Here is a 26,357-nt window from a genome sequence, read left to right as displayed (position 1 = left end):
GACATATATATATTCCATTGACAGTCACTTTTCTATGGAACGCCAGGACTGCCATAATGAATTAATTAAATACACCATTAAATAATTAATTAAATGTGTCAATAATTAATTAAAATTGGAATTAATTAATTAAATAAATAGTTATGACACATGTAATTAATTAATTATTGACACATTTAATTAATTATTTATGTATTTCACATTTTAATTAATTATTGACACATTTAATTAATTAATTATTGACACATTTAATTAATTATTTATGTTTTTCACATTTTAATTAATTATTGACACATTTAATTAATTATTGACACATTTAATTAATTATTGACACATTTAATTAATTATTTAATGATATATTTATTTATTTCATTTTGGCAGTCTTGGCGCCTGGCTCTCATCATGAAATAATTTTATCTGTCAGCCTCACCCATCAAACTCAGGGGGCGGGGTTAACGCTGATCGAGTCAAAACCATTGCTTTGGTCTGGAGTGGCTCCATGCAAAACATCGCTACCGTCATGGGGGATTTTCGTGAAATCGCTCTCGAGTTGGTAAGAGATATTTTAGACCTAGCAGATAATGTTGAAGCAGGAATTGCTCAGCCGGAGCATGTGACAAATAAAACTGAGGAATTTATTGAAATTCTTGGACTTATTTCCGCACTCTCCAACCAAGACATTGATGGTAGAGTGACTGCAAACTTACATGAAGTACTCCAGCAAAGCATCGCGGAACAGCGGCAAACTCACGGAACGGGACGCCCCGCTTTTGATATACCGATTGACGTTTTCGAGCATCATGTTCTCTGTGGATTGACAGCGAGTGAAATTGCGACGAGGTTCGGAGTGTCTGAAAGGACAATCAGGAGGCGTATGGAACAAAACGGCTTAAGGTATTTACTCACTGAGAATTGAAAAACTGTCTAAATTCTGTAATAAAATTATCAGCGTTGCTCCTTTACCAGGTGCAACAATTAAGTTTAACATCCAGGCATCCATGAAAACAGAATTTATGCAATTTAACGAAGTTAGAAGTTAGCAGGAAGTTAGCTAGCTAGTTTCCATCTAAGTATAATATTGCATGTTCACACCAAGAGATTTTCTAAATCAAATTAAGATGTACAGCTCTGCTATCACTTCACATAAATGAAGACAGGAAAATAAACGTTTTGTGGGGTTAATGAAGTTGGGCTAGTTGGTATATAATGATGTGCTATGTGATCGCTAGCTACACAGCATAGACACAGTGACCTGTATCAAATAATTAGGTCATTACCAGGCCTCTGAAGAACTTCAAGACATGTTGAGGAGGTAATTTAGCCATTTAAATCAGCTGTGTTTTGGTCAAGGACACATTTAAACCTGCACGACATCGGCCCTCAAGGCCCGGACTTCGAGACCCCTGCTGTAAATGGACAAAACTTCAGTCAGGAGAACAATCGAGATAATCCACCCAGTCATTAATATACTGCTGCATGGGCTGGGCTGCAGTTACACCCAGGTTTTAAAAACTGGTTTTTAAAATCAACAGTGGTAATGAAACCCTAGAGAGGCCGACAGTGATCACTAACTGTTTTTAGGGGCTTGTTGAGATTAGATAGACCAAGATGCAAAGCATTAAAACGTGTTAAAAGCACAACAGCCTTAAAAAACACAGAGCAGTTTGAGCGTGGAAGCAGGATTCATCAGGTCATCACTTATAGACCTGATTGTCGACCAGTCTAAGATAATATTTCGTAAACTCCAACATTACTCAGTGTTTTTCATCTGTGTAGAAAGACAGACCTCTATTCATCTGTTACTGATGAGGAGTTGGATCGTATTGTAAATGAAGTCCACAGAAGCCATCCAAACACCGGCTACAAGCTAATGCATGGATTTCTGAATGCAAGAGGTGTGCGTGTCCCTGGTGAGTATAATAAGCCTGTTATTGAAATTTATGAATAAGTGATCTGTTAGTGAGCCAAGCTAAAGTTAAGCTCATGATTGTGTATGTATCCTTTCCTAAGCACCATGATTTGTTATGCAGTTTATTATACTGACACTCTTTCCTCAAAAGTGACCATGACAGTATCACTAACTGATGAATATTTGAAATTCTACTGGTAGATATTTTTACAATATTGGTCAGGTGGTTAATATAGGTATTTCTAATGAAGTGGCCAGTTAGTTTGTGGTTATTTTTGCCCACCTCTCAGTCTCAAGACTGCGGGAGTCTTTACGCAGAGTCGATGCAGAAGGAGTGAACATCAGACGTCTACGGCTGCATGTATTAAGACGACGGCAGTATTCTGTTCCAGGTCCAAACTCCTTATGGCACATTGACGGCAACCATAAGCTAATAAGGTATCAGTGGTATTGACATAGGAATCATTAACCATATTATAGATATTTTAAATAATTGTTCTACAAAAAGGTTGTTTTTTTTTGTGTGTGTGTTTTACATATTGTCTCACAGATGGAGATTTGTTGTCCATGGTGGCACGGATGGATTCAGTCGACTAATTGTCTACTTGACAGTGGCTGGCAACAACAGAGCTAGAACAGTCTTGGAGAGCTTTATTGCTGCTGTTGAGCAGTACGGACTGCCATCAAGGGTTCGGTCTGATAAAGGTGGGGAGAATGCCGATGTAGCTGAATTCATGATCAGGAGCAGAGGCACCAACAGGAACTCTCACATCACAGGCCGAAGTGTCCACAATCAGCGGTAAATAACATGTTTTGTTGCTGTGTTATAGACTCTACCAGTGTAATGCTTTATGAAAATTACATCACATAAAAATTTTCAATTTTATTTTAATCACAGAATAGAGAGGATGTGGAGAGATGTCTACGAGCATGCCCTAGACCTTTTCTATCAGCTGTTCACTTCACTGGAACATCAGGGAACACTTAATCCAGACAGTGAAATCCATCTGTACGCCTTGCACCGAGTTTTCCGTCCACACATACAGAGCAACCTAGACTCTTTCCAAGATGCATGGAACAGTCATGGTCTTAGAACTGAACGGAATCAGTCACCACAGCAACTCTGGATAAGATACAGAGACCAAGGCCCCGTGGAGGATCCTTCAGAGGTTAGAGAACAACCGCCTTTTAACAAAGTTAAAAAAAAACAAAACAAAAAAAAAAAAACCCTGCTACATACTGTTTAGTTTTTGACTAGGGGAGAAAACCCATGTGCTAAAAGGTGATAGTCAGCGATTCAAACCTAAGCTCTCCAACGTTTTGAGCTAAGATTTCTTTGTCGCATGTACATTTTTCTAGCCTATGCACAATTGTACTGTTTTATAGTATTTGATTGTTAACATATTATTTAAATACTCACCAACATGCGGACCAAAAAAAAGTCCCAAATAGGTTGTGCAATGACCTAAAGCATTATTAAAGTAGTTGTAACTACAACACTAAAGATTATTCCACGTTCAGGTTTCTGAAGACTACGGGATTGACTGGAACGGGCCTCACACTAACCATGGAGGCGCTACATCAGTACCTGACATTCAGCTGGGCCGTGAGCTATCAGATGAAGAGCTTGCTACTTTGCCAGTTCCAGAAGTTTCATTGACAGATGCAATCGGATCTTACTTGGAGACCGTCCAAATTCTGTCAAGAACCATAGGAGACTGATATACAATCCAAGCTTTTTATTTAGCATGCTAAAACAAACAGACATGCAATGTAAAACAATTTGCTTCCCTCACATAATCTTACAAGTTCCTTTCTTTCTTTCAAGTTTTTCCCCCATCATGACATTTGTCACATAATTTTTTGGTTAACAAAATTATAATTTGTTTTATTGTAATTGTGGGGAAAAAAAAAAAAAAAAAAAAAAAAAAGACATGACAGCTTGGGATGCATTGTCCATTTTATATCAAAATGTAAAATTGCTTTTTAGAAAAATGTGAACCATTAAACATGTGTTTCATTCGCCTTTGGTTGCTTTCTGTTTGAACTATGGCGAAATTTCAGCCTGAAAAATCTTAAACCAGTCCAAAACCTGTGTGTGCACTATTTATTGCAGAAATAAGTGCTTCCTCGAAGTCTTGGTATGTCTGGAAATGAGCTGGCAGCTTTAGCGTTTCAAAACAAGTAGACGCTGTCGGAAAGGTGCCACCAGAGATCTCCACATTGAGTTCAGGAGGAAGCATCTCCCAGCCAACCCAGAATTTCATCAGTTGGGCCAGTCTACTTGATGAAGCTAGAAAGTCAGAAATGGAGTTAAGAAAACATTTAGTTAATTGTTCATCATGCTGCAGAGAATATACAGTGAAATTATGAATTTCATACATTATAACTTTAAATGCTTATTATCAAGCATTTGCAATATGAGCAATAGCTTTATTTAAAAAAAAGGAAAAAAAAAAGGTGCCTATACCAGTTTCAATGAAGATCCGTAGAAATCCAGTGATGCGGCACATGGACTCAACATCAAATTCCTCATCTTCATCACTATCCTGAGCTGGCCATGTGATTTTGTCTATTACCATCTGATAGAACATGGAAGAGGACAACTTAGTCTAAAGTACTGGTGAAAAGAATATATTTTACCATTTTTATTAATAGGAAACACCAACTTCAGTATATTATATCATGGAAAGTTCATCAAATACATTTATAAATAAGGTCTCATAAATCACTGGTCCCCAACCCCTGGGCCACGGAACGGTCGGTGAGTCATGAGGTACAGGGCTGTGAGAGTTGATGCTCAGGTGTGAAATTTATGGTTTTCAGGGTTTTTATCGTTAACTCGGTATCCTTGGTTCTTTACCCGTGTGCTATGAATACATCTTTTTTTGTTAGCGGTACTGGTTTTATTTTCTTGTATTAATCCACTACAGATTTAAGGCTGGTCTCTAAAAATACTATCGGACATAAACCATTCCATGGTGCAAAAAAGGTTGGGGACCGCTCTTATCAGTGATGAGAAAGAACTGGTTTACCTGTGGTGTGAACTGCATTTCTGCCATTCGTGGGAAAAGAAGCGGGACAACATCTGGCCTACTCGTTAGCAGGGGCCATACCATGACATCCTTGATTCCCTTTCTCAGCTGTTTGAGTTGGCGCATGGTTCTCCCAATAACCTTCCAGGCAGAGAGACACAAGCCATAGTATAAGAACAAATATCCTCCTGAATTCTACACAAGTTGGCACGGTAGAGGAAATTTACATGAAGACACACTGACGTGCTTTGCCATATCTATTTACACTGTAGTAGACTGTATACACCAAAGACAAATATAATAAATTTGCACAGTTTACAGTAATATACTCTTCAATTCACACACACATATTTTATGGGGGCTTTGTTATTTTCCCAACATCAAACCACATTCTGCATTAAAAAAATAAATAAATAAAAAAAATTGCTAAGGTAACTTTTTTCATTAACTACAATGTGTCTTTAATGCCTATTTAAGTGCAAAACGTGGTAATGCAGACTTGAGATAACTGTTCTGCTGAAGGCACAACTGATGGGTGAGTGGGAGGATTCCCTTTCTAAATCAAGTAGTGATTTGGAATGTGTTTATTTTAAGAAGGGAATTTTAAAAACACAAACATACATTAAATTTTTTACCTGCTGTCAGTATACTACAGCCTGAAGATATTTTGTAAAGGGATTTCTGTATTTGAAGTTTCATCTTGTGTGCGCGCATTTGTGGAATTAGGGTGTGAGTGCCAACACTTCCAGGTATGAAGGACAAGGTCAGCTTTTGGTTATGAAAAAAATCTGTGCATGATTTAAGAAAAAAAAAAATAAAGAAGAAGAATTTCAACTTGACTGGGAGAATGGTAAATTTTAGTGCTTAAAAACCCAATATTTACAAAACTAATTTCGGCACTAATAAAAAGGGGGGAAAAAAAGGAAACATGACCATTGCCTGCCAGTGTAGAATAAAAAGCTACTCTATACAAATCCGTCTGCTTATTAATTTCAACAACTACAACAATGTCTTTGATACTTAACCAGCAAGAACCTACCGCATGCACTAGAAGTTTGTTATGCAGCCATCTCCTATTTGTTTTATTTACTGCTGGGAGATCCCAAGACAGGGAAAGATCAGAGACTGTGTCTTGCTGTTCCTGAGTAAGTTCTTCGAGTTCAAGCTAAAATTAAGATTAAACAAGTTATTGTGGTAGTCCACACACTGATTGTAATTCAATAATTTTTTTAATTTTACATACCATTTGTATGATACTCCTGATGTGCAGATCAGGACAGTCTTTTATAACAATTGTTGCCAATTCCGGGTCACCATTGAACAGCACGTGAATTATTGCAGGACTTAATCCTGTGACACGGGGACCATCATGCAAAAAGGTGTGGGCCAACATCCTTCCTGCAACCCGGAAGAGGCTGCTCTCGATAAGTACCTCTGATGTTGCTGGGACCAGATGGTCCGGTTCACCCTCAAATAGCAGTGTTCGACCCATTCCTCCTAGAAGTACCAAGAAAGCAGAGTTTTCTTTATTTTACTTTTTTAAATTTGCCAGTGCTTTATGTAAAACTGGATTTTCAAAATTATCACAAGCTTTAAAGCAAGGAGAGTGAGGTAATTATGATAATATATACCAATATTATCCTTTAGTTAATTTCTAAAAAAAAAAAAAAAAAAAAAAATCCAGACACAAACACCACATAAGAGTAAAATACATTTAAAAGTGGTGAAATACCGTGTATATAGAATTTATTTTACTTATGTATTAATCACATTATTTTATCGTATAATGCCTTGGTGCCACTGGATTTTAACAAGTCTCACACTCATACAGCAAGACAAATGATGGGGGTCTAGTAAGGAAGTTAGGGAAGCAGACAACTCCACAGGAAGAGTCTTGTCTCTTCGAGGACTCTGGGAGGTAGCAAGGGAGTGTGAACCTTAAGGTGTGAAACAGCTGTGTACTGCTTTTTGTTCCTGAAAAAGGTATTTAACTGAGAGCCATGCTGGGCTCAGAGAGACTCTGCTGACCGTCTGTCCCGCGGACATGCAGGCTCCACCAAGCTTGGTTGTCTGTTCTTTGTGTGTTTGGATTAAAGAATGTTAGCTACCGCTCGTCTGCAGGCTTTCTTTAATGGAAAAATTCCACAACAAAAGCATATGAAAATAGTGGTACACTTACCAAGATCTACTCTGAATCCAAACTGGAGTTTGGATATTATTGTTGTCACAAAGTACCGCATCACCCCTTGTCCAACAGCAGCATCACCTGAAATAAAATACAGATGATTACACTGTACAAAAAAAAAAAAAAAAAAAAAAAAATGGCTGAGTATTATTGCCAAACCTATTTAATTAAAAACATTGTTTTTTTTTTTTTTAAAGAGAAAGCAATATTATTTTGGTTGGAATCCTAGAATCCTGACCCTGCCAGAAAACAAAAAAAGAGGAGTATTGTACAATACACATTTATATTAATAGTGGTAAGGTATATTATTTAGGACCACTGGGCCCATTCACAACCAACTTATTAACCTGTAACAAATTAAATTTTTTTAATATTCAATTCAGTTTTTCACAGTAACAGGGCTAATTCTGTGTGATAGAGTAAAAACACTATAACTGTCATTGTAGTTAGCATGATTGGCCAACGGAGCTCATCGTATGATGCATTTCAGCCACATGAAATCAGTAAGCCACTAAGACAACTCCATTGAAAGACATTTAACTAATTTAATTTATTTAACACAATAGATTTCTATTACTAACCATCAAGGGTACAATGAAGTGGACATGCCCATTCTTGTTTATAGAATGAGAGAAGTGCCCGGTCTCTGTCCTCCTCAGAGTCCCTCACATCCATCCTCAGCTGAAGTGGTGTCCCAGATGCATGTTCCCGAAGTAGATTTTCTCTGAAAACTTTGGCAGCATGAGCTGGATCTTTAATCACCACCCAATCTAGACCGCAAAAATAAATGAAAAAATTACACATAGAAAAAACCTTCTTAACATGTTACATGCAGATATGCATTCCTTTACAGTCAAAGATGAAGAACACCTGAAAAATGTCATTCAGTGCAGCACCAAAAGGCAAATGGCCTAGTACCTATATAGTGTTTTACCACAAACACTAAAAGGCCTTTATGCTACAGTCGCATTCACCCAATCAATCTTCTAATACATATTACCAGAAATATTCTAAATATTCCATTTCTGCACAGAATGAGGTTTGATTCCTGGTTTCAGTTACCCTAGCATCACTTTCAGGGTTTCCAAACAACATTAAGAACCCAAGAAAGTATTTTAACATTAATAGTCATGAATTACATTGTTGATTACATGCAGTACTACTTATTTTAAAGTAATTTTATTAAAGGTAATATTTTTTTACTGAATGAATGTAAGTTGTTTGCAAACTTATAGCACCTCTATGTGTTTACACAGACCATTGTCAGGTTCTTTGTGAACAAACTCCTCAGTACCAGTTACTACTGGTACTACTGCACTTTGAGCTGAGGTTTCTGATGTTTCAGGCCTAACTGGCACACTTTCACTGACTGTGGCTGGCTCTCTATCATTTTCTTCAACATGGCCTCCCTCTCGTTCTCTATGTGATTCCTGCGTGGATGTCCTTGAAGTTAACAAAATTGACATAGTCATACTCTCTCATTTTCCTAATGTAAAATGAATATGTAGTACACATATGTCTTTGTTAGTACATACCCAGCACAGCTGTCTCTGTGCATTTTTATTTCAGAAAAGGAAAATTCCTTCTGACAAGTAATACAGGAGATGAGTGGACCAGAGGCATGACCTGAGCTCTCCTAAAAGATAAAAAACATCCATTTATAAATTTAAATTCCACAATGCTATTTATTTGATGACAATGATGACAATATAGATTTATGTACACAATCAAAGTGCAAGTCCTGTTGAAGTGGACGGATGTAGATTGTAGCCTGCCCAATCATTGCAGATGGGTCTTTCAGATACCCAATGGTATATCCAGTGCTGGGACATTGAAGCAATGCAAGATTTCGACTACGAGTAGATCCTGTAATTTTTAGAAACTCAAATCCTCCCCCTTCTTGGAGCTTTGGAAACACTTCCATCAGTTTAGTTCTTACAGTCTCGGGATCATTGTCATTCCCTGTATTTAAAAGAATAAACAGATAATATCCATTCAATCAAACACCCACATATTTGAAAACAAGCCAGTACTATCTAATAGCCACAAAATAACAATCACACAGTTGAAATTTAAGTCCAATTTAAATTAAAATGACAAAATATTTATCACATTCACGCTAAAAATTATAAAAACAAAAAACAAACAAACAAAAAAACCTACAGTGAACCACAATCAAAACTGGGCTCTGGTAAATTTCTACTATCAGACTTACCTGAAAATGTCACTTTTTGCTCTCCAAGTCCTGCAGCATGGAGGTCTGCTTTAAGCTGAATGCTTGGAACTTTGTTAGCCTTGTGATCAGCCAAGCAACAGAACGTATGTGTGTAGCTTCTTCTAGGTACTAGGCTCTGTGCTGACCGTCTTATCATATTTCTTCTACTCCCACCATTATACGGAGCAAAGAGCCTTGCTAGCTCGGCTGCAACACAAAGAAAATATCCCAGCGGAACAGACCACCAGTCAGCTACAACAGTCTGAACTTTCAGCTTAGCATCATTTTAAACGTCACTAACGCTACACATCAGCACCAGGCATGGTGCTGCAAAATAAGGGCGTTTTACTGACTATCTAGTTTCATGCCCCATCCACACACAACGAAAGTGAGTCACACACAAAGCATAATTAGCTAACTACCACACATAAACCTAGGTGCACAACCCCCGCCCACTGAAATTTAGATGCTCATATTGATTGCTAAGATTTAACTGTGTGCTAAGTCATCAATTAGTATAACACGTGGCTGACGTTACTTACTTTGGACAGGTGTATGTAATGGTGCCGCAGGTATCTGCTGTGTCTGAGCTGACGGAGTTGGGGAATTTGTCCTCAGAGCTTCTTCAATTAAATTCGCTGCTTCTCTCAGCAGCTCCGGACAGCTTTTTGACATTTCTCGTACACGTCGTGCAATGTATCAATTGAGGTACACAAGTATTGTCAAGTGTCTTGATTTTTATGGCGGCAACTTCTTGCTTCCAACTGCATAGCGCATCCAAGCAAAGTTAAAAATGAATATCACCACCTAAAGGATCGGAGTGAGATTTACTGGGAGTACATCAATCTATTATCAGGGATCGATCTGTCTGGACTTGCTTTACAGTTTAACCAATCAGATGTCAGACAAGCCACAGGGAGAGCGTTAACCCCGCCCCCTGAGTTTGATGAGTGAGGCTGACAGATAAAATTATTTCATGATGACAGCCAGGCGCCAGAACTGCCAAAATGAAATAAATAAATATATCATTAAATAATTAATTAAATGTGTCAATAATTAATTAAATGTGTCAATAATTAATTAAAATGTGAAAAACATAAATAATTAATTAAATGTGTCAATAATTAATTAATTAAATGTGTCAATAATTAATTAAAATGTGAAATACATAAATAATTAATTGTGTCAATAATTAATTAATTACATGTGTCATAACTATTTATTTAATTAATTAATTCCAATTTTAATTAATTATTGACACATTTAATTAATTATTTAATGGTGTATTTAATTAATTCGTTATGGCAGTCCTGGCGTTCCATACTTTTCCACCTCATATTATTTTACCTTGTATTGTCATCCAGATATAAAATATACTCTATACTTTCAAGCCTTATCTTATGTATTTATTTATTTTTCAAGCTCTTTTGACAGAACTCTTTGATATGTTTCATATTGTGATTCATGATAAAATAGATTATTATCCAGCTAGTTTTTGATCAGTATAAATACGTGTTTATTGTTGTTTTATTGTTTATTTTTGAATCAGGTGTTTTTTGCATTTTCTATGGATATTTCACCTAATCATCAGACTTCTTGGGAGTCTTTCATTTTGCATCAATGAATACAGTTTATTACATAAAAATTACCACAGGTACTTCTAAGTAATCATTACACTTTTGAAGTATTCTTGGTATTAAAAAGAAACAAGAAGCCATGCATTTTGCAGCTCCAATTCCTACTTACTACACAAACTACTACAAGTTTTTTTCTGGTAAAATCATACTTCTTGAAGTTTGCATTAATAGGTTATTAACACAAACGTCTTGGGATCTTTCTACAAATTTCTGTGAATTCAATTCATTATGTATATTTTATTTTCCACATGTAGTTTTTCACTCTGAATCATAATTTTTTTTCCATACAATGTCACGACCCATTAAAGCTTTTCTTGTGTTCAGTTCTGGTCTTATCAGGATTATGTAACATTTGGGTCCAAATAGTGCAACTAACAGGCCAAAACTTGAGGCCAGGATGGCAAATGCCTCCACTGCATCTGCATGGTTTCCTGGTGAGCTGATATAAGCAGGAACAAAGGCCACCCACACAGCACAGAAGATCAGCATGCTGAATGTGATGAGTTTGGCCTCATTAAAACTATCAGGGAGATTCCTCACCAGGAATGCAATTAGAAAACTGAGGAAAGCTAGCACACCAATATAGCCCAATAACACTGAAAAACAAACAGTGGAACCAACAGCACATTCATAAACAATCTTGTTATTGTGATATTGGGTGTTTTTATGTGGAGTTGGAGAGGAAGAGACAAGCCACGTAGTGCAGATGGCTGCCTGAATAGATGTGAAAACCAAAACTGTTCCTCTCTGCTGCATAGGACCAAACCACTTCAGACTGGCTCCCCCTCCTGGCTTGGAGGCTTTGAACACAGCCAGAACAACCATGGTTTTTACCAGGATGCATGAGACACACAGCACAAAGCTGATCCCAAATGCTGCATGTCTGAGTTGGCATGTCCACATCATGGGTCGTCCAATGAACAGAAGTGAACACAGGAAACACAACTTGAGTGACAGTAATAGCTGGAAACTAAGTTCTGAATTGTTGGCACGTATTATAGGTGTTTTGCGATGATAGATAAAGATCCCCAGAACAACAGCACATATGAATGTGCCCAGTAAGGAGGTTGCTGTCAAACAAATACCCAGAGGGTCGTGGTAGGAGAGGAACTCTGTCTTCTTAGGAACGCAGTAGTCACGTTGGGAGTTTGACCAAAAATCCTCTGGACAACTGGTGCACCCCAAGGAGTCTGATACAAAAGAGGGCAGATAGTGAAACACTTTGTATATTTAATATGAATTAATTAAATATGCTGTGCTGAAAGATAAATAGTTACTGCTCTTATTAGTGACTGTTCCCTCAGAACAAGGGATGCAGTCAAAGCAGCATTCGGGTTCCCCCTTCCTTCTCACCATGTGGGTACCAGGAGGACAGCTCTCACTACATACTGATCGAGGTGGCTACAAGAAGAAAGTAAAAATGATCTGCCTGAATGACATATATAACATACATGTGATAAGATATAAATGTCTGAAAAAACATATATAACCTTTTTCGAATCAAAGTTCCAGAAGATTTTGTCGTCATCAAGTATGAGTTCTTCACCTTTGAAAGCTGATCTCTTAACCTCACCCACATTCTGAACTTTAGTGCTTCCATCTGGGAGCCACAACCAGTTCATCACATCATAAATTGGCAATGCATCACCATTCTCATCAAATGACACTTGATCACCAAATGGTGTGGTAAAGTTCATCCTTTCCAAGTAATAAACAAGCTGTTTAAAAAGAATGTGTTTTATCTAACTTGCAAATAATTACAGAGCAATTGACTTAGATTGAGTGTAACCTGATATCACACCTGCCATGGCTTCAGTGACTGCAATGTGGCACAGCTGTGTTCACTGAAAGGCCCTTTTCCTGGCTTGCAATACAGCATATCATCAAGAGAATGTGCAAAAGCATAAACAGCTTTGTATACATTGTATTCAGACCGGAGGTTGGAAATGTCCAAAAATTCAGTGTCTTTTTTTTCAAGTTCTTCCTGTCCAGTGCATAGTGGACCTCCACCTTCCAACCAGCCTGGTGGAGCTGGAGCAAATCTGCACTGAAATGTGAATTCCCAAAACTGATTCACCTGAAATATATGATTGAAATATGTTTGTTAGACATAAAGAAAATATGCAATTCTTGCATATACTACAGTAAATGGTTCAACTCTTACCATGCTATTCCCATAGCTATTGTTGTGATATAGGTCAGGACGTATTTGTAACAGGAACTCCCGGAACCCTGGTATTTCTCCTCGGCGAATAGCAATGCCCAGTGTACCACCCAGGTATGGCATAAGCTGAGGGGTTTGGAGTACAGTAGCTGATGTCCAGGCTTCACTTGCCATCCACTGTAGGCCTGTCACATTTTGCCTTAGTACCTGTGCATTGTATTAAATCAAAAGTTTACAGTGATACTGAAATTTAAAAAAATAATATCATCATGAAATTCTACTAGTTTCTGGTCTGCCAAAATAATTCAATGTGATTTGTTTTCTATACACATTCACATAAATATGAAAGATACGTATTACACTTAGTGATCTTTTAAATTAGTAATAATTAAATTGTTTTAAAGCCAGACCTCTTCCATAAGCTTTATCATCCGACTCTCATGTGCAAAGACAATGACAACTCGAGCTGTGGATTTTTTCATGACATTCACGATCCTCCTGACTTCATCTGTGCTTTTGTCCCAAGGTAAAACTTCAACGTAAGCAAGGCAAATTTCACCAGACAGACTCAGCTCAGATTGTAAGGCTCTTGCTGCATGAAATCCATAATCATCATCACTGACCAGCAGGCCTGCCCAAGTCCAGCCAAAATGTTTGAGAATGTTAATCATAGCATGAACCTAAGTGAATACAGATTAAATCATTATTGCATAGGCTAGAAAAATCTTTCTTTAGCATTTCTTTTCATCAGCTTTACAGCACATCATTATGTATTCTGTTGGTAAACAGGTATTCATCAGATATATCCTTAAAAAAACTAGTTCTTTATTTTTCATTTCTTTAATTTTGGTGACGTTTACCTGGAAAGCATCACTTGGGATCGTCCTAAAGAAGGATGGATACTTTTGACGGCCACTCAGGCAGGAACATGTAGCAAAATAACTCACCTGTGAAAAATACAGACTGTATATTGTATATTATTATTGACATTAAATTTACAATTAAGTTAATATAAACAAAAATAACATGCTATGGTTAAACTGAAAACTTACCATAGGTACTCTGTACAAACCTAAGACGCTGGAGATGGCAATAGAAGGTGTAGAGGAAGAATCACCAACAATCCCTATGACTGGAGGATTTCCAACACATGTATCATCCAATATAATTTTTTCCTCTTGACCACTGACTAATGACAATGCTGCACGAAATGCAATTCCAAGTTCAACGCAGTTATCATAAAAAGTGTATCCCAGAGTCACATTTGGTAACAGGTTGGAATTTCTGTTGATTTCATCAATAGCAAAAAGCATGGTTTGTGCCAGCCTAAATCCTAGTTCATAAAACCTAAAAAGAAGAAAAAAGAGAAAGATAATTATTGAATAATACAGTAATACCGCAGACTACTTGGAAAACTTATTGCAAAACTAACAAAAAAATTACAGAAAATTAATGACGACAATTAAAGATATATTTTAATTTAAAAAAATAACAACAGATGCTTAAAAATCTATATATTATATTACTTAAAAATCAAACATGTTCCCTGGAAATATATGGCAAAGCTAGTAGTTACTAAACGAATGGCAACAATTAAACTGATAATCTGTTAAACGTACCCATGGCATGTAGGCTGTTGTGGCTTTGAGGTAAAAGACAGATGAGGAACGCTTCTAAAAAAGTGAATTGGAAACAGTCCACCCAAAACGACATCCCCACTCTTATGCATGCCATTTAGATGAAATTGTCCCTGTAACTGACAGAAGGGAAATACATGAGATGATACAGCATAAGAAAAGTAGAAATACAGCAAAATGATCAAGAGCAAATTGGTTTGTAATAATGAGCACATGACAGCTTTCTGATTTTCTGAGCCTAGTAATTATGTTTCATTGCTTTACTAATCCCTTTTATTGAAATGTTGTGTCACTTAATCTTGCACTCCACCCATTAGGGAAAAAGAATAAGAAGGGGGCAGGGCATATAATGCATTTCATATACACTGGTAAATCAATATAACAGAAGAATGATTATTCTTGGGGTTTAACCACCATACAAGATGTATAAAAGGAAAAATAAACATCAAAATTTCAATTTATGTACAGCAGGTTTTATCATGAATGTCTCAGAAAGGTCATGTTTAAAAATTCTATTCCCTATTTGATTTGTCTTTGACTGCAAAATTGCTATATAATCAGAATATTTTAGGGTTTTGTATTGATTTAGTTTTTTAAAGCCACACTAAGTGGACTTCAGTGAGCATGTATTAAAGTATCTTTTTATTTTCTATATAACTGAAAGTATTATCTCACGAATCAAAATCAAAATACTGAATTCAGGTGTTTAATCATTTCCATGGCCACAGACGTATAAACTCAAGTAAACTCAAGCAAACTCAAGAATGAATCACTTTCTAGAGCTCAGGGAATTGCAGTGTAGCACCATGATAGGATGCATCCTATCCAACAAGCTGAGTGGTATTAAAACAAAGTTACTGTGATTGGGAATAACAGCAATTCAGCCATGAAGTGGTAGGTCATGTAAAATCACAGAGTGGCGTCAGCAAGTGGACAGGAGCATAGTGGACAGAAGTTGCCAACTTTTTTGCAGAGTCAATCACTACAGAACTCCAAATTCCATGTGGCCTTCAAATTAGCTGAAGAACATTGGGTAGAGACCTTCATGGAATAGGTTTCCATGGCCAAGCAGCTAACCAACCCTTAAATTACCAACTGCAATGCAAAGCAGTGGCGTAAATTACACAGCTATTATCTGGTTCTTATATAGTGCTTTTCCAATGCAACTTGCCTGATTCAAACATTCACACCCATTTATACACCCCGTGCTTTCTATTTAACATTCATTGTCCAATGGATGCATCCTTCTAAGTGTAAAGTTTGGTGGACATGAATATCACTCAAGTTGATGTTCATGTGAAGTAGATAAAGGAAGGAGATTTCAAGTCTGTCCTGCTCAAACAATCTTTCACGCTCTTTCTGTGAATACTACATGGTCTCATTTCAGGGGCACGTAAGTACTGCTGATATGAAGTAGTGAGAAATGTTTCTCATGGCCGTCTGTTTGTTTCAGCACCTACACCTACACCCCAAAAATTGCAGGTTAGTCTTGTTAGATTGTGAGATTTCCATCTGTAATGAGGGACATTTAAAAGCTGATGTGTGCCGTAAACCTGTGCATAAAGATCAGTATTTAATGTTTGATTCTCATTATCCATTGGAGCATATTGGGTGTCATCAGGACGCTACAACATAGAGCCAACACCATCCGCACAGACACATCGGCCAGGGAAGCAGAAGAACATCATATAAGAAGGCCCTGAGTAAATGTTTTCCCTGCTGGACATTTGTAAAAGCTAAAAAAAGTGCCTAAAGAAAGCTCCAGCTGATCCAGGAGAGAAGGACAGCTGCTGCCTAAGTGAAAACCTGTAGTGACCCCCTATGTATCAGGAGTATCAGAACAGTTAAGACAAACTTTCTCTGAAATTTCTCTGAAAATTCATCTCAACTTCAAATTCGTCTCTGTGGTTTTTGGGTTTTTTAAACTGATCTCACAGCCCATTGTTCATTCAGTGGGCTAGTTTCAGTCATTGTGCAAAGGTATTGTTTATAAGGTTTGGGAAACCTGCAGTTAACTGAAGAAGTCACTGGGATGAGTGACGAAACGTTTCTTCTACTGAAAATCTATTTCCAGAAAAGAAACAGAATTAAAATTTACTTACCTGGATGATTGAGCATGCTTCAAGACATGTGCACCTACACATGTATGGATGATGATCTTGGTGTCTCCTCAATGCTGATATTAGACACTGGGGGTTTTGCATTGTTGAGATGGGTTGAAATTTCCATTTGCTGTGCTTCCACATCCACAATTTTGTCTCCATAACTCTGAAAGTGAAGTTGCTCTTTCTGCATCTGAGGCTGTATCTCAGGTGGTTCCTGTAGTCTTCCATCTCATGTGCTGTTTCCTCATGTACCAGCTTGATGTAGTCCTAGCCAAAGAAAGGAATTTTATCTTTTCATCTAGAAGTAGTGTTTTCAATGAGAAAAATGTTTCATCACTCATCTAAATGACTTCCTCAGTTTCCACTGACTGCAGGTTTCCCCAACCTGCGGGCAGTGCAAGTAAATGTTTCCCACAATGAAAATGCTACCTCCAGATGAACAGAATCAAATTTCTGGAATTTCTTTAGCTGGATTACTGAGCATGGATACCAGGCTCTAAATATCCTTTCTAATGCTGTAAAGTTCTATATTTGAAAACAGTAATTTGTGGATATGGATTCTCTTTTGTGGAATAAAAAAAAAAACTATATAAGTAAATGTTGCCTGTTTTTTGGTGTGGTTTGTGTTTGGGTGCAGGGGAGGGGTGGAGCAGTGGGTTCAGGATGTGGTGGCAGGGGAGACTGACCTACACAGCTGATTGCCATCATCTAATCATACCTCCCTATTTGAATAGAGTGTGGGGGCCCAATGAGAGAGCGGTGTTGGGCTGAGCTAGAGTGGAGGCAACTGGAGAGCTGCAAAAGCAGAAATCATGAAAAACTATGTCAATAAACATTTACTTGTCTGGCAACACTGTGTGAATTGGGTCCTTTTGTGTCACAAGAAAAACATTTAAAAAAATTCTTATAATATGAAAGATTTACTGTTAAAGACAGCTAAATTTGGCCTAGATGATTTTTTAAAACGTTTTTTTTTTTTCACCATAAACCTTTTGGGCTTTTTAAGAATATTCATTAATTTTTTAAAACTGAAAATAAAAATCAATCAAAATGAAATTAACGAAACGCACAAAAAACAAAGTTCTTGGCATCCATCTAATTCCCTTATAGTGTTTGCACTGGACAGGAAATGTAGTATATTTTAGACCCTCCCCCTGCTACGTCTTTTTCCCAGATGGGTGGTGTGCAAGATTAGTCAACACTTTCCAACAAAAGGGAGTGACAAGACAATAAAACCTAATTACTAGACTCAGAAAATTAGAAATCTATCATGTGGTTATTATTACAAACCATTTTGCTCATTTTGCTTTATTTCTCTTCATCTTATGCTGTATCATCTTCTGATATCATCTCTCCCTCCTGTCAATTACAGGGACAATTTAATCTAAATGGGAATAAAAAAACTGGAGATGTCATTCTGGGTGGACTCTTTCCAGTCCACTTTTTTACAAGTGTTCCTGACCTGTCTTTTATCTCAGACCCCCAACAGCCTAAATGCCATGGGTAAGTATGACAGGGTGGGAAAAAAACAAGAAGAAAGAAGAAAATGGGGAAAATCAGTGCCAATGTCAATATGCATTTTATTACCAAAGTATACTTTGTGTATTAATACATTTGTGAAAAAAAATGTTTCTTGGCTGAAGCATCTGTTTTGGGTTTTTTTAAATTAAAATATATCTTTAATTGTTGTCATTAATTTTCTGTAATTCTTTTGTTAGTTTTGCAATAAGTTTTCCAAGTATTCTGCTGTATTACTGTATTATTCAATAATTATCTCTCTCTTTTTTCTTCTTTTTAGTTTTTATGAACTAGGATTTAGACTGGCACAAACCATGGCTTTTGCTATTGATGAGATCAACAGCAACTCCAATCTGCTACCTAATGTCACTCTGGGATACACTCTTTATGATAACTGCATCAACCTTGGAATTGGATTCCGTGCAGCATTGTCTTTAGCCAGTGGTCAAGAGGAAAAAATTATATTAGATGATACATGTATTGGAAATCCTCCAGTCTTAGGGATTGTTGGTGATTCTCCCTCGGCACACTCTACTGCTATCTCAAGCATTTTAGGTTTGTACAGAGTACCTATGGTAAGTCATCTGCTTAGCAAGAAACAGTGTTGCTGGATCATTTTAATGTAACTGCAATTTTAAAGCCACTTGTCAAAACCGACTTAGTTTACACAACAAAATTGAAAAACTGCAGTATTTAGGTTTTTACATATTTCTACAATATACAGTCTGTAATTTTCACAGGTGAGTTACTTTTCCACGTGTTCCTGCCTGAGTAACCATCAAAAATATCCATCCTTCTTTAGGACGATCCCAAGTGATGTCTTCCAGGTGAAAATCTTTCAGTAATCTTTCATTATTGTGTGTCAAGACTGTGCTATTACACGCTATTTTATTATTGTGTGGCTTCAGTGAAGATAATGGTTATAGATTTAAAGATTTTCCTTGTCTTTGCAATAATGTTTTAATCTGTATTCACTTAGGTTCGTGCTATGATTCACATTCTAAAACATTTTGGCTGGACTTGGGCAGGTCTGCTCGTCAGTGATGATGATTATGGACTTCATGCAGCAAGATTCTTACAATCTGAGCTCAGTCGGTCTGGTGAAGGTTGCCTTGCTTACTTCGAGGTTTTACCTTGGGACAAAGACGCAGATGAACTGAGGAGGATTGTGAATGTGATGAAAACCTCTACTGCTCGAGTTGTCATTATTTTTGCACATGAGAGTGGCATGATAAACCTCATGGAAGAGGTTCGGATATAAAACAATTACATTTTTACTAATTACTAAGATTTCATTTATTACATTGTGTAAAACATGTCGTGTGTTTGTGTGAATGAGTAAAGAAAGCTAGTCACCTGGAGGTATTTTCCAAGATCAGCAACTACTTGAATGGTATAATAATGTCCCTATTCCAGTATCACTTTATACATTTGGTATAATACAATGCACAGGTAGTGAGGCAAAATGTAACTGGCCTACAGTGGATGGCCAGTGAAGCCTGGACAGCAGCTGCTGTGCTCCAAACACCTCAGCTTATGCCATACCTGGGTGGTACACTGGGTATTGCCATTCGTCATGGGGAAATACCAGGGCTCAGGGAATTCCTGTTAAAAACACGTCCCAATCTACATCACAACAATAGCTATGGGAATAGCATGGTGAGTATTTATACTTTACTATGGTATGTGCAAGAACCCTATATTATCATAATTCATATTTATAAGATCTAAATATTTCAGGTGAATCAGTTTTGGGAATTCACATTTCAGTGCAGATTTGCACCAGCTCCACCAGGCTGGCTGGAAGGTGGAGGTGCATTATGCACTGGAAAGGAAGATCTAGAAAAAGTAGACACTGAATTTTTGGACATTTCTAACCTGCGGCCTGAGTACAATGTGTATAAAGCTGTGTATGCTTTTGCACATTCTCTTGATGACATGCTCCAGTGCGTGCCAGGAAGAGGGCCTTTCAGTGGACACAACTGTGCCACGTTGCAGTCACTGGAGCCATGGCAGGTGTGATATCAAACTACCCTCCACCTATGAATAAATTGTTTGCTTGTAATTACTTTCAGAGCAAAATTCACCATGTAGGATTAAATACAATGCCATATTAGTTTAATGGTAAAAAAGCTGGAAGAAGCTAAGAGGATTTTCTGTGCTCCTCTATTTCTGTACACCTGATATAAAGTAGTTTTAATGTATTTAGATCAGAATCAGAATACTCTATTAATCCCTAAGGAAATTATGTGGTTACAGTTGCTCCAAGATAATGACAGTAGCAGACTGAACTAAATTAAATAAATATATTAAATAGTTCAGAGTATATGAAATAGCTCTAAATAAATAAACTACTACCTCTTTTAAATAACAGAAAAACAAACCATCCTTATGTTGTAATTATTGTATGTGTAGTTGTTTTTTTTAACTGTGTAATAACATTCAACATTGCTATCAATACATTTTTCAAAAAATGCCTCTCTGTGCAAAATGGGTTCAAAAACATAAACAACTGTGGGATACTGTTTGTTCATGAATTGAATTGAGGGGAACAAATTGCAGCAGGATCAGGCTGATATTATTTGTATCCCACTGTAACTTTACTGTATAAAGAGCTAACATCTCCAAAATATCAGGAGTAGTTAGTCATTATAAGAAGTGTTTGTGAACTAAAAATCAAGAATGTGGAATACTGTTTGTCTGTGATTTGGACAGCCCAGTGAGTGCTCCCAACGCAGGGGAAACAAATTCTGTCGGGGATACCTACCTTCGCACTAGGACTGGGTATCGTCACTAATTTCTATAATTGATTCCGATTCGATTCAATTCAATTTTGACTGAGACAGTCAGAAATATTATAATTTTGATCATTTATCAGTACTGACACTTGTGAGACTTCATCAGAGATGTACACCAGATGCCTTCGTGTCAACGTAACTGAGGATAAAACACAGAAAAACAAGGAGGAAGGAGATTTTCCTGGCCTGGCTTTTTATATAGCAGATAACCCCCTTAAATATATTCTGGATTAAATCAAAAACTGAAGAAAACCATGAATCAACATATGAACATTACCACATGCTGCTGAAGTGAACACAACAGTAGACTTTTGCGTAATAAGCAAGGAACTAAAGCAAAAAACCCAAGATTTTTAGATGGGAAACTGTCCTTGAAATACACAGAGAGAGAGAGAGCTGTGTAGGAAGTGGGGTTTTACTGTGGTAGAAGCAAAACAGCCAAAGTAAGAGGGAATTAATGACAATGTTTATCAAATGTGAAGCATAGTTTGGATCTTTTTTGCCGCTGGTTCAGTGAATTTTGGTCAGAGAGTTACAAAACCTGCAACATCAGAAGCTGTGAGACAGGCTTTCAGTACCAATGGCGTGTCTGTGTACCTGCCGTCGGGGGAGAAAGCTGGCATCTCACAGATTCTGATGCGTCGGGTCCGCACTTTATGTTTACATCTTTCTGTGGAATCCGTTTACCTGCACTCATTTGCTGTTTTAGCTGTTTGGTGGTTGTTGATATAGTTTTGTGAGCTTTAACCTGAGATCCTGGCATTTCTGGCAATAGACATTTATATTTAAAAATTAATTCAGGATTTAATAGATCGATCGCAAAATTGATCATTGAAACCCACCCTTACTTGGCACCACCGTTGTACAGGTAAAGCCAAAGGTGAGATATGCTTCATCATATTTTTCTTTGGCTTTGAAGGAAGTTGGTTTGGAAGCATATTTGGCGATGCTTCATCTTCTGTCTTGCGTTTCTGTGAGAGACCCGTCAAAAAACATGTCCATTATGCTATCAGTGTCCAATCATTCTTTTTTTAATTCATTCCGCGCCCCTCTGCAATGGCTCTGCACCCCCCACTTTGGGAACCACTGTTGCCATGTTGGGGAGATAATTTAGACATTTAAACAATCTTTGGACACAGAAGGACACATCTAAAACCTGCAGGACACCAGCCCTTGAGGCCTGGAGTTGGTTCATTTATTGAGTTGGCATCGGCGACTCTCAACCTGCTGTCCCAGCATGCATAGAGGATGACACTGGCCACAGCAGACTAAAAAAGATTTGATTTACTATACTGTGTAAAACGTGTTGTATACCAGGTCACTTACCAGAGAGTTCACTGACCTGTATACATGTATACAGGTTATTAGTGAAATACCTTGTATGATTAATTAATTCCTATATTTAATTATAATAGGTGTAATACTTTATTTTATTTCTTTTAACAGCTTCTTTATTACTTGGAAAGGGTGAACTTTACCACACCATTTGGTGATCAAGTGTCATTTGATGAGAATGGCGATGTGGTGCCAATTTACGATGTGATGAACTGGTTGTGGCTCCCAGATGGAAGCACTGAAGTTCAGAATGTGGGTGAGGTTAAGAGGTCAGCTTTCAAAGGTGAAGAACTCATACTTGATGAAGACAAAATCTTCTGGAACTTTGATTCGAGAAAGGTTATATATATGTTTCTTCAGACATTTATATTTTATCACATGTACAGTAAATATTATTCTGGCAGTCAATATTTAATTTTGTTCTATAGCCACCTCGATCAGTATGTAGTGAGAGCTGTCCTCCTGGTACCCACATGGTGAGAAAGAAGTGGGAGCCCAAATGCTGCTTTGACTGCATCCCTTGTTCTGAGGGAAAAATTACTAATAAAAGCAGTAGGTGTTTATCTTTCAACATGGCATATTTCATTTTTTTTCAGTGAAATAAAGTATGCATTTCACCATCTTCTTCTTTTTAGACTCATTTGAGTGCACCAGTTGTCCAGAGGATTTTTGGTCAAACCCCCAGCGTGACTACTGCGTTCCCAAGAAGACAGAGTTCCTCTCCTACCATGAGCCTCTGGGTATTTGTTTGGCAGCAACTTCACTGCTCGGCACATTCATATGTGCTGTTGTTCTAGGGATCTTTTTCTACCATCGCAGAACACCTATAATACGTGCCAGCAATTCGGAACTTAGTTTCCAGCTTTTGCTGTCACTCAAGTTGTGTTTCCTGTGTTCACTTCTGTTCATTGGACGACCCATGATGTGGACATGCCAACTCAGACATGCAGCATTTGGGATCAGCTTTGTGCTGTGTGTCTCATGCATCCTAGTAAAAACCATGGTTGTTCTGGCTGTGTTCAAAGCCTCCAAGCCAGGAGGGGGAGCCAGTCTGAAGTGGTTTGGTGTTATGCAGCAGAGAGGAACAGTTCTGTTTCTTACAGCTATACAGGCAGCCATTTGCACTACCTGGCTTGTTTCTTCCTCTCCAACTCCACATAAAAACACCCAATACCACAATGACAAGATAGTGTATGAGTGTGCAGTTGGGTCCACTGTTGGTTTTGGAGTGTTACTGGGCTATATTGGCGTTCTGGCTGTCCTCAGTTTTCTAATTGCATTCCTGGTGAGGAATCTCCCTGATAGTTTTAATGAGGCCAAGCTCATCACATTCAGCATGCTGATCTTCTGTGCTGTGTGGGTGGCCTTTGTTCCTGTTTATATCAGTTCACCTGGAAATCGTGCAGATGCAGTGGAGGTATTTGCCATCCTGGCCTCAGGTTTTGGACTGTTAATCACACTGTTTGGACCCAAATGTTACATAATAATAATGAGACCAGAACTAAACACTAAAAGAGCAATAATGTGTCGTGGGACTGAATCATAATATTTTTTCCATACATAACAGAAAATTACATGCAGAAAGATATATAGATATAAATAATACATATAACCAAACATACTGAATCTTGAAAAAAACTTTTTTCCACTTCCATCATGAAAGTGAGAAGATGCAAAAACAGTTATTTTACTCTACTACTATTTTTTTTTCATGATGGAGTTAAAATATAAAGCACTCACACTTCTCAAATGCTATTAACTCTTAACAGTTAAATTTAACCTTATACATCATTAAACTATAAATTACTTTCTCTCAATAAAACATTTCAATATGGATCCACCCAGAATTCATAGTATACTTGTGTTTAATTTGCATATCTGTAATTATGGAATTATTGTATATCAGGAACTGATGTGTACTAAGAAACACTTTTTGACGTGAAAGCACATATCGCTCTTACTCTCAACAAGCAGCGGGTGCTGCCGTAGGCACCACACCCGTACCAAGGCGCTCACAGGGAGCGGATAGTCCTCACGTAGCAGTTGCCCCCAGCTGCTGTCAGAGCAGGAGATGTTCACCCCTACGCGTCCAAACTGCAAGTGAATTGCGCATGAGCAAAGCCGCTGCTCCCGCCCTGACTGTAACACACAGGGCGGGAGCAGCGGTAAATGCATATTTTTCTTTGTCTAAAATAAATCAATGCACTAAAATCCATCATTCCAATCATTGCAAACTTAAAAATTGGATTACCTTGCAGAACCTTAATTCCATTTGTACAACCGATATGGACCGAAGCTGTCTGGTGAGGCTTGCTATGAACACCAGCTGGCTGATAATATTTTGCAGCTTTTTGGCACATCAGCTGCTTGATCATTATAGTCAAGTGCTACAGTTGCTGAACCTACCATAGAGAATCTTCACCAAAATGAGGATGGCCCACTCTTTCTGTGAGCCAGCACAGCCTATGTGTGTGGAGGGTTGTCTGAAAAAACACAAAACAAAAAACAATTAGCCTGAATAAGGACAAGACTAGTTCCCATGATTATTTCACATTGCCACTGTTTTTTCTATTGCCTCTTTTTTGTCCATTTCAATTGTTAATGTAGTTTGTTAACAATGTTATGGTTAAATTGTTCTTCTTTTACTGTTACTTTTGGTGGATCATGTTAGATTTGTATTGTTGATTGTCATTTATGCTTAGAAATATTTACTTATATATGCTTAGAGTTTTGTAATTAGTTGTAGATTGGTAGAGGTTTTGATCCTTGATAGTCTGCAAACTTTGTGTGTATTAGACAGCACTTTGGGAGCATGAGAGGTCATACCGTGTCTTATTGTTTTATGGTAGGATTAACGTAGTTGCATCTGTTCTAGTCTAAGTGCTCTTTGTTTAGATGAACTGCAGGACTTCCTCACCGTGTTATCTAGGATGAACCATCTAGGGTGAGGGGGAGGCTACCCTCTTCCTGACCAAGGATGTTTGACCCTTTGATCAGCAGTCCCCACACACACACACACACACACACACACACACACACACACACACACACACACACACACACAGGCAAGGTACTCTTTGTTTGTATGTAGACGTCGTATGTTAATGAACCTATGCATATTCATGTAACCTCAATAAAAGGATAGTGTATGGGAGGACGGACGAGACCAACTGGAGTCAAGCGGTTGTCCGGTTCTCTCCCGTGCACGAGTACCATGAAGAAGTTTGCCTACTTGTGTCTTGCTTGCAGTGTAATTATATTGTCTTAACGTTCCAGCGAATAGGTTTATGCTACAAACCTATCATTAATTGGTCCTTTGATGCCGGAGCCCTGGAATCGCATTCACCGAGGGGAGGAGAGGCACGCTGAAAGACTGACGTCAGCCAGGAAGTTCCTGTGGATTCGCTGTATGTCTTTTCTCCTCGATGAATGGCGATTGGCGGGATTCGAGGCTGATATTACACGCTAAGCAACACCGAGTAAGTTTAGAGTCCAACTCTATAACTGTACGTCTTCGCCGCTCAGTGGGGCGTTGTCCGTGGCCGCTTAGTGGGGCTAAAATTACGTCTTCGCCGCTCAGTGGGGCGTTGTCCGTGGCCGCTCAGTGGGGCTAAAATTCGCCGTCTAAGTGGGGCGATGTACAAGGCCGCTCAGTGGGGTTTTTTGTACAGAAGCATTAAGTCGCAGAGTTGCGCAGTTCGAACTTTTTTTGGTTCGCCGTCTTAGTGGGGCGAAATACAGACCGCTGTGTGGGGTACTGTAGTGAGTTCTCCACCGCTCAGTGGGGTGTTGAGAAGTTCCGCGGGGTCCAGATTGTGC

The 26,357-nt window shown here is 38.0% G+C and overlaps 4 protein-coding genes across 4 annotated transcripts in view; 2 read left to right on the top strand and 2 right to left on the bottom strand.

Moving 5' to 3' along the window:
- The window catches only part of LOC309688124 (extracellular calcium-sensing receptor-like), a gene marked incomplete at its 3' end in the record, with an annotated part of 58,276 nt that extends 34,192 nt beyond the window's left edge, over positions 1-24,084 (top strand). The window contains exons 4-9 of the mRNA XM_082503600.1: positions 19,385-19,654; positions 19,858-20,064; positions 20,146-20,421; positions 22,650-22,877; positions 22,967-23,090; positions 23,174-24,084. Coding sequence (XP_082359726.1) covers positions 19,385-19,654; positions 19,858-20,064; positions 20,146-20,421; positions 22,650-22,877; positions 22,967-23,090; positions 23,174-24,084 — 2,016 coding nt within the window. The remainder of the gene's footprint in view (positions 1-19,384; positions 19,655-19,857; positions 20,065-20,145; positions 20,422-22,649; positions 22,878-22,966; positions 23,091-23,173) is intronic.
- LOC309721121 (uncharacterized protein) lies at positions 491-3,631 on the top strand (the record flags this gene model as incomplete). Its single annotated transcript, XM_082558473.1, has 6 exons — positions 491-894; positions 1,777-1,910; positions 2,200-2,347; positions 2,460-2,708; positions 2,808-3,078; positions 3,431-3,631. The coding sequence occupies exons 1-6, from the start codon at positions 500-502 to the stop codon at positions 3,629-3,631; spliced, it is 1,398 nt and encodes a 465-aa protein (XP_082414599.1). The 5' UTR covers positions 491-499.
- Positions 3,875-10,206, bottom strand: LOC309721120 (uncharacterized protein). The gene is made up of 12 exons (XM_082558472.1): positions 9,887-10,206; positions 9,345-9,551; positions 8,853-9,091; positions 8,665-8,765; positions 8,388-8,572; positions 7,711-7,899; positions 7,124-7,210; positions 6,188-6,441; positions 5,984-6,109; positions 4,945-5,085; positions 4,380-4,491; positions 3,875-4,202 (listed from the first exon to the last, which is right to left on the bottom strand). The coding sequence occupies exons 1-12, from the start codon at positions 10,017-10,019 to the stop codon at positions 3,985-3,987; spliced, it is 1,992 nt and encodes a 663-aa protein (XP_082414598.1). The 5' UTR covers positions 10,020-10,206; the 3' UTR covers positions 3,875-3,984.
- LOC309688118 (extracellular calcium-sensing receptor-like) lies at positions 11,042-16,938 on the bottom strand. Its single transcript, XM_082503593.1, has 10 exons — positions 16,885-16,938; positions 14,765-14,901; positions 14,198-14,492; positions 14,006-14,092; positions 13,556-13,825; positions 13,146-13,352; positions 12,783-13,058; positions 12,472-12,699; positions 12,259-12,382; positions 11,042-12,171 (listed from the first exon to the last, which is right to left on the bottom strand). The coding sequence occupies exons 1-10, from the start codon at positions 16,924-16,926 to the stop codon at positions 11,240-11,242; spliced, it is 2,598 nt and encodes an 865-aa protein (XP_082359719.1). The 5' UTR covers positions 16,927-16,938; the 3' UTR covers positions 11,042-11,239.
- Positions 24,085-26,357: the final 2,273 nt, after the last annotated feature.

This window comes from Aulonocara stuartgranti (assembly GCF_965226115.1).
Source record: "Aulonocara stuartgranti genome assembly, chromosome: 14".
Classification (NCBI taxonomy): domain Eukaryota; kingdom Metazoa; phylum Chordata; class Actinopteri; order Cichliformes; family Cichlidae; genus Aulonocara; species Aulonocara stuartgranti.
The sequence above is the reverse complement of the archived record's forward strand: the minus strand, read 5'-3'. Positions and strand labels throughout refer to the sequence as shown.

Excerpts from the sequence above, each read along its gene's own strand:
- LOC309721120 (XM_082558472.1), bottom strand. The coding sequence starts at position 10,019 with ATGTCAAAAAGCTGTCCGGAGCTGCTGAGAGAAGCAGCGAATTTAATT. Across the intron at positions 9,552-9,886 it reads ATTACATACACCTGTCCAAA|CCGAGCTAGCAAGGCTCTTT; the intron begins GTAAGTAACGTC and ends TTTGTGTTGCAG. Across the intron at positions 7,211-7,710 it reads ACTTCATTGTACCCTTGATG|GTGATGCTGCTGTTGGACAA; the intron begins GTTAGTAATAGA and ends ATTTTATTTCAG.
- LOC309688118 (XM_082503593.1), bottom strand. The coding sequence starts at position 16,926 with ATGTGTAGGTGCACATGTCTTGAAGCATGCTCAATCATCCAG. Across the intron at positions 13,826-14,005 it reads TCCCAAGTGATGCTTTCCAG|GTTCATGCTATGATTAACAT; the intron begins GTAAACGTCACC and ends GTATTCACTTAG. Across the intron at positions 12,700-12,782 it reads AGTCACTGAAGCCATGGCAG|CTTGTTTATTACTTGGAAAG; the intron begins GTGTGATATCAG and ends CTTTTTAAACAG.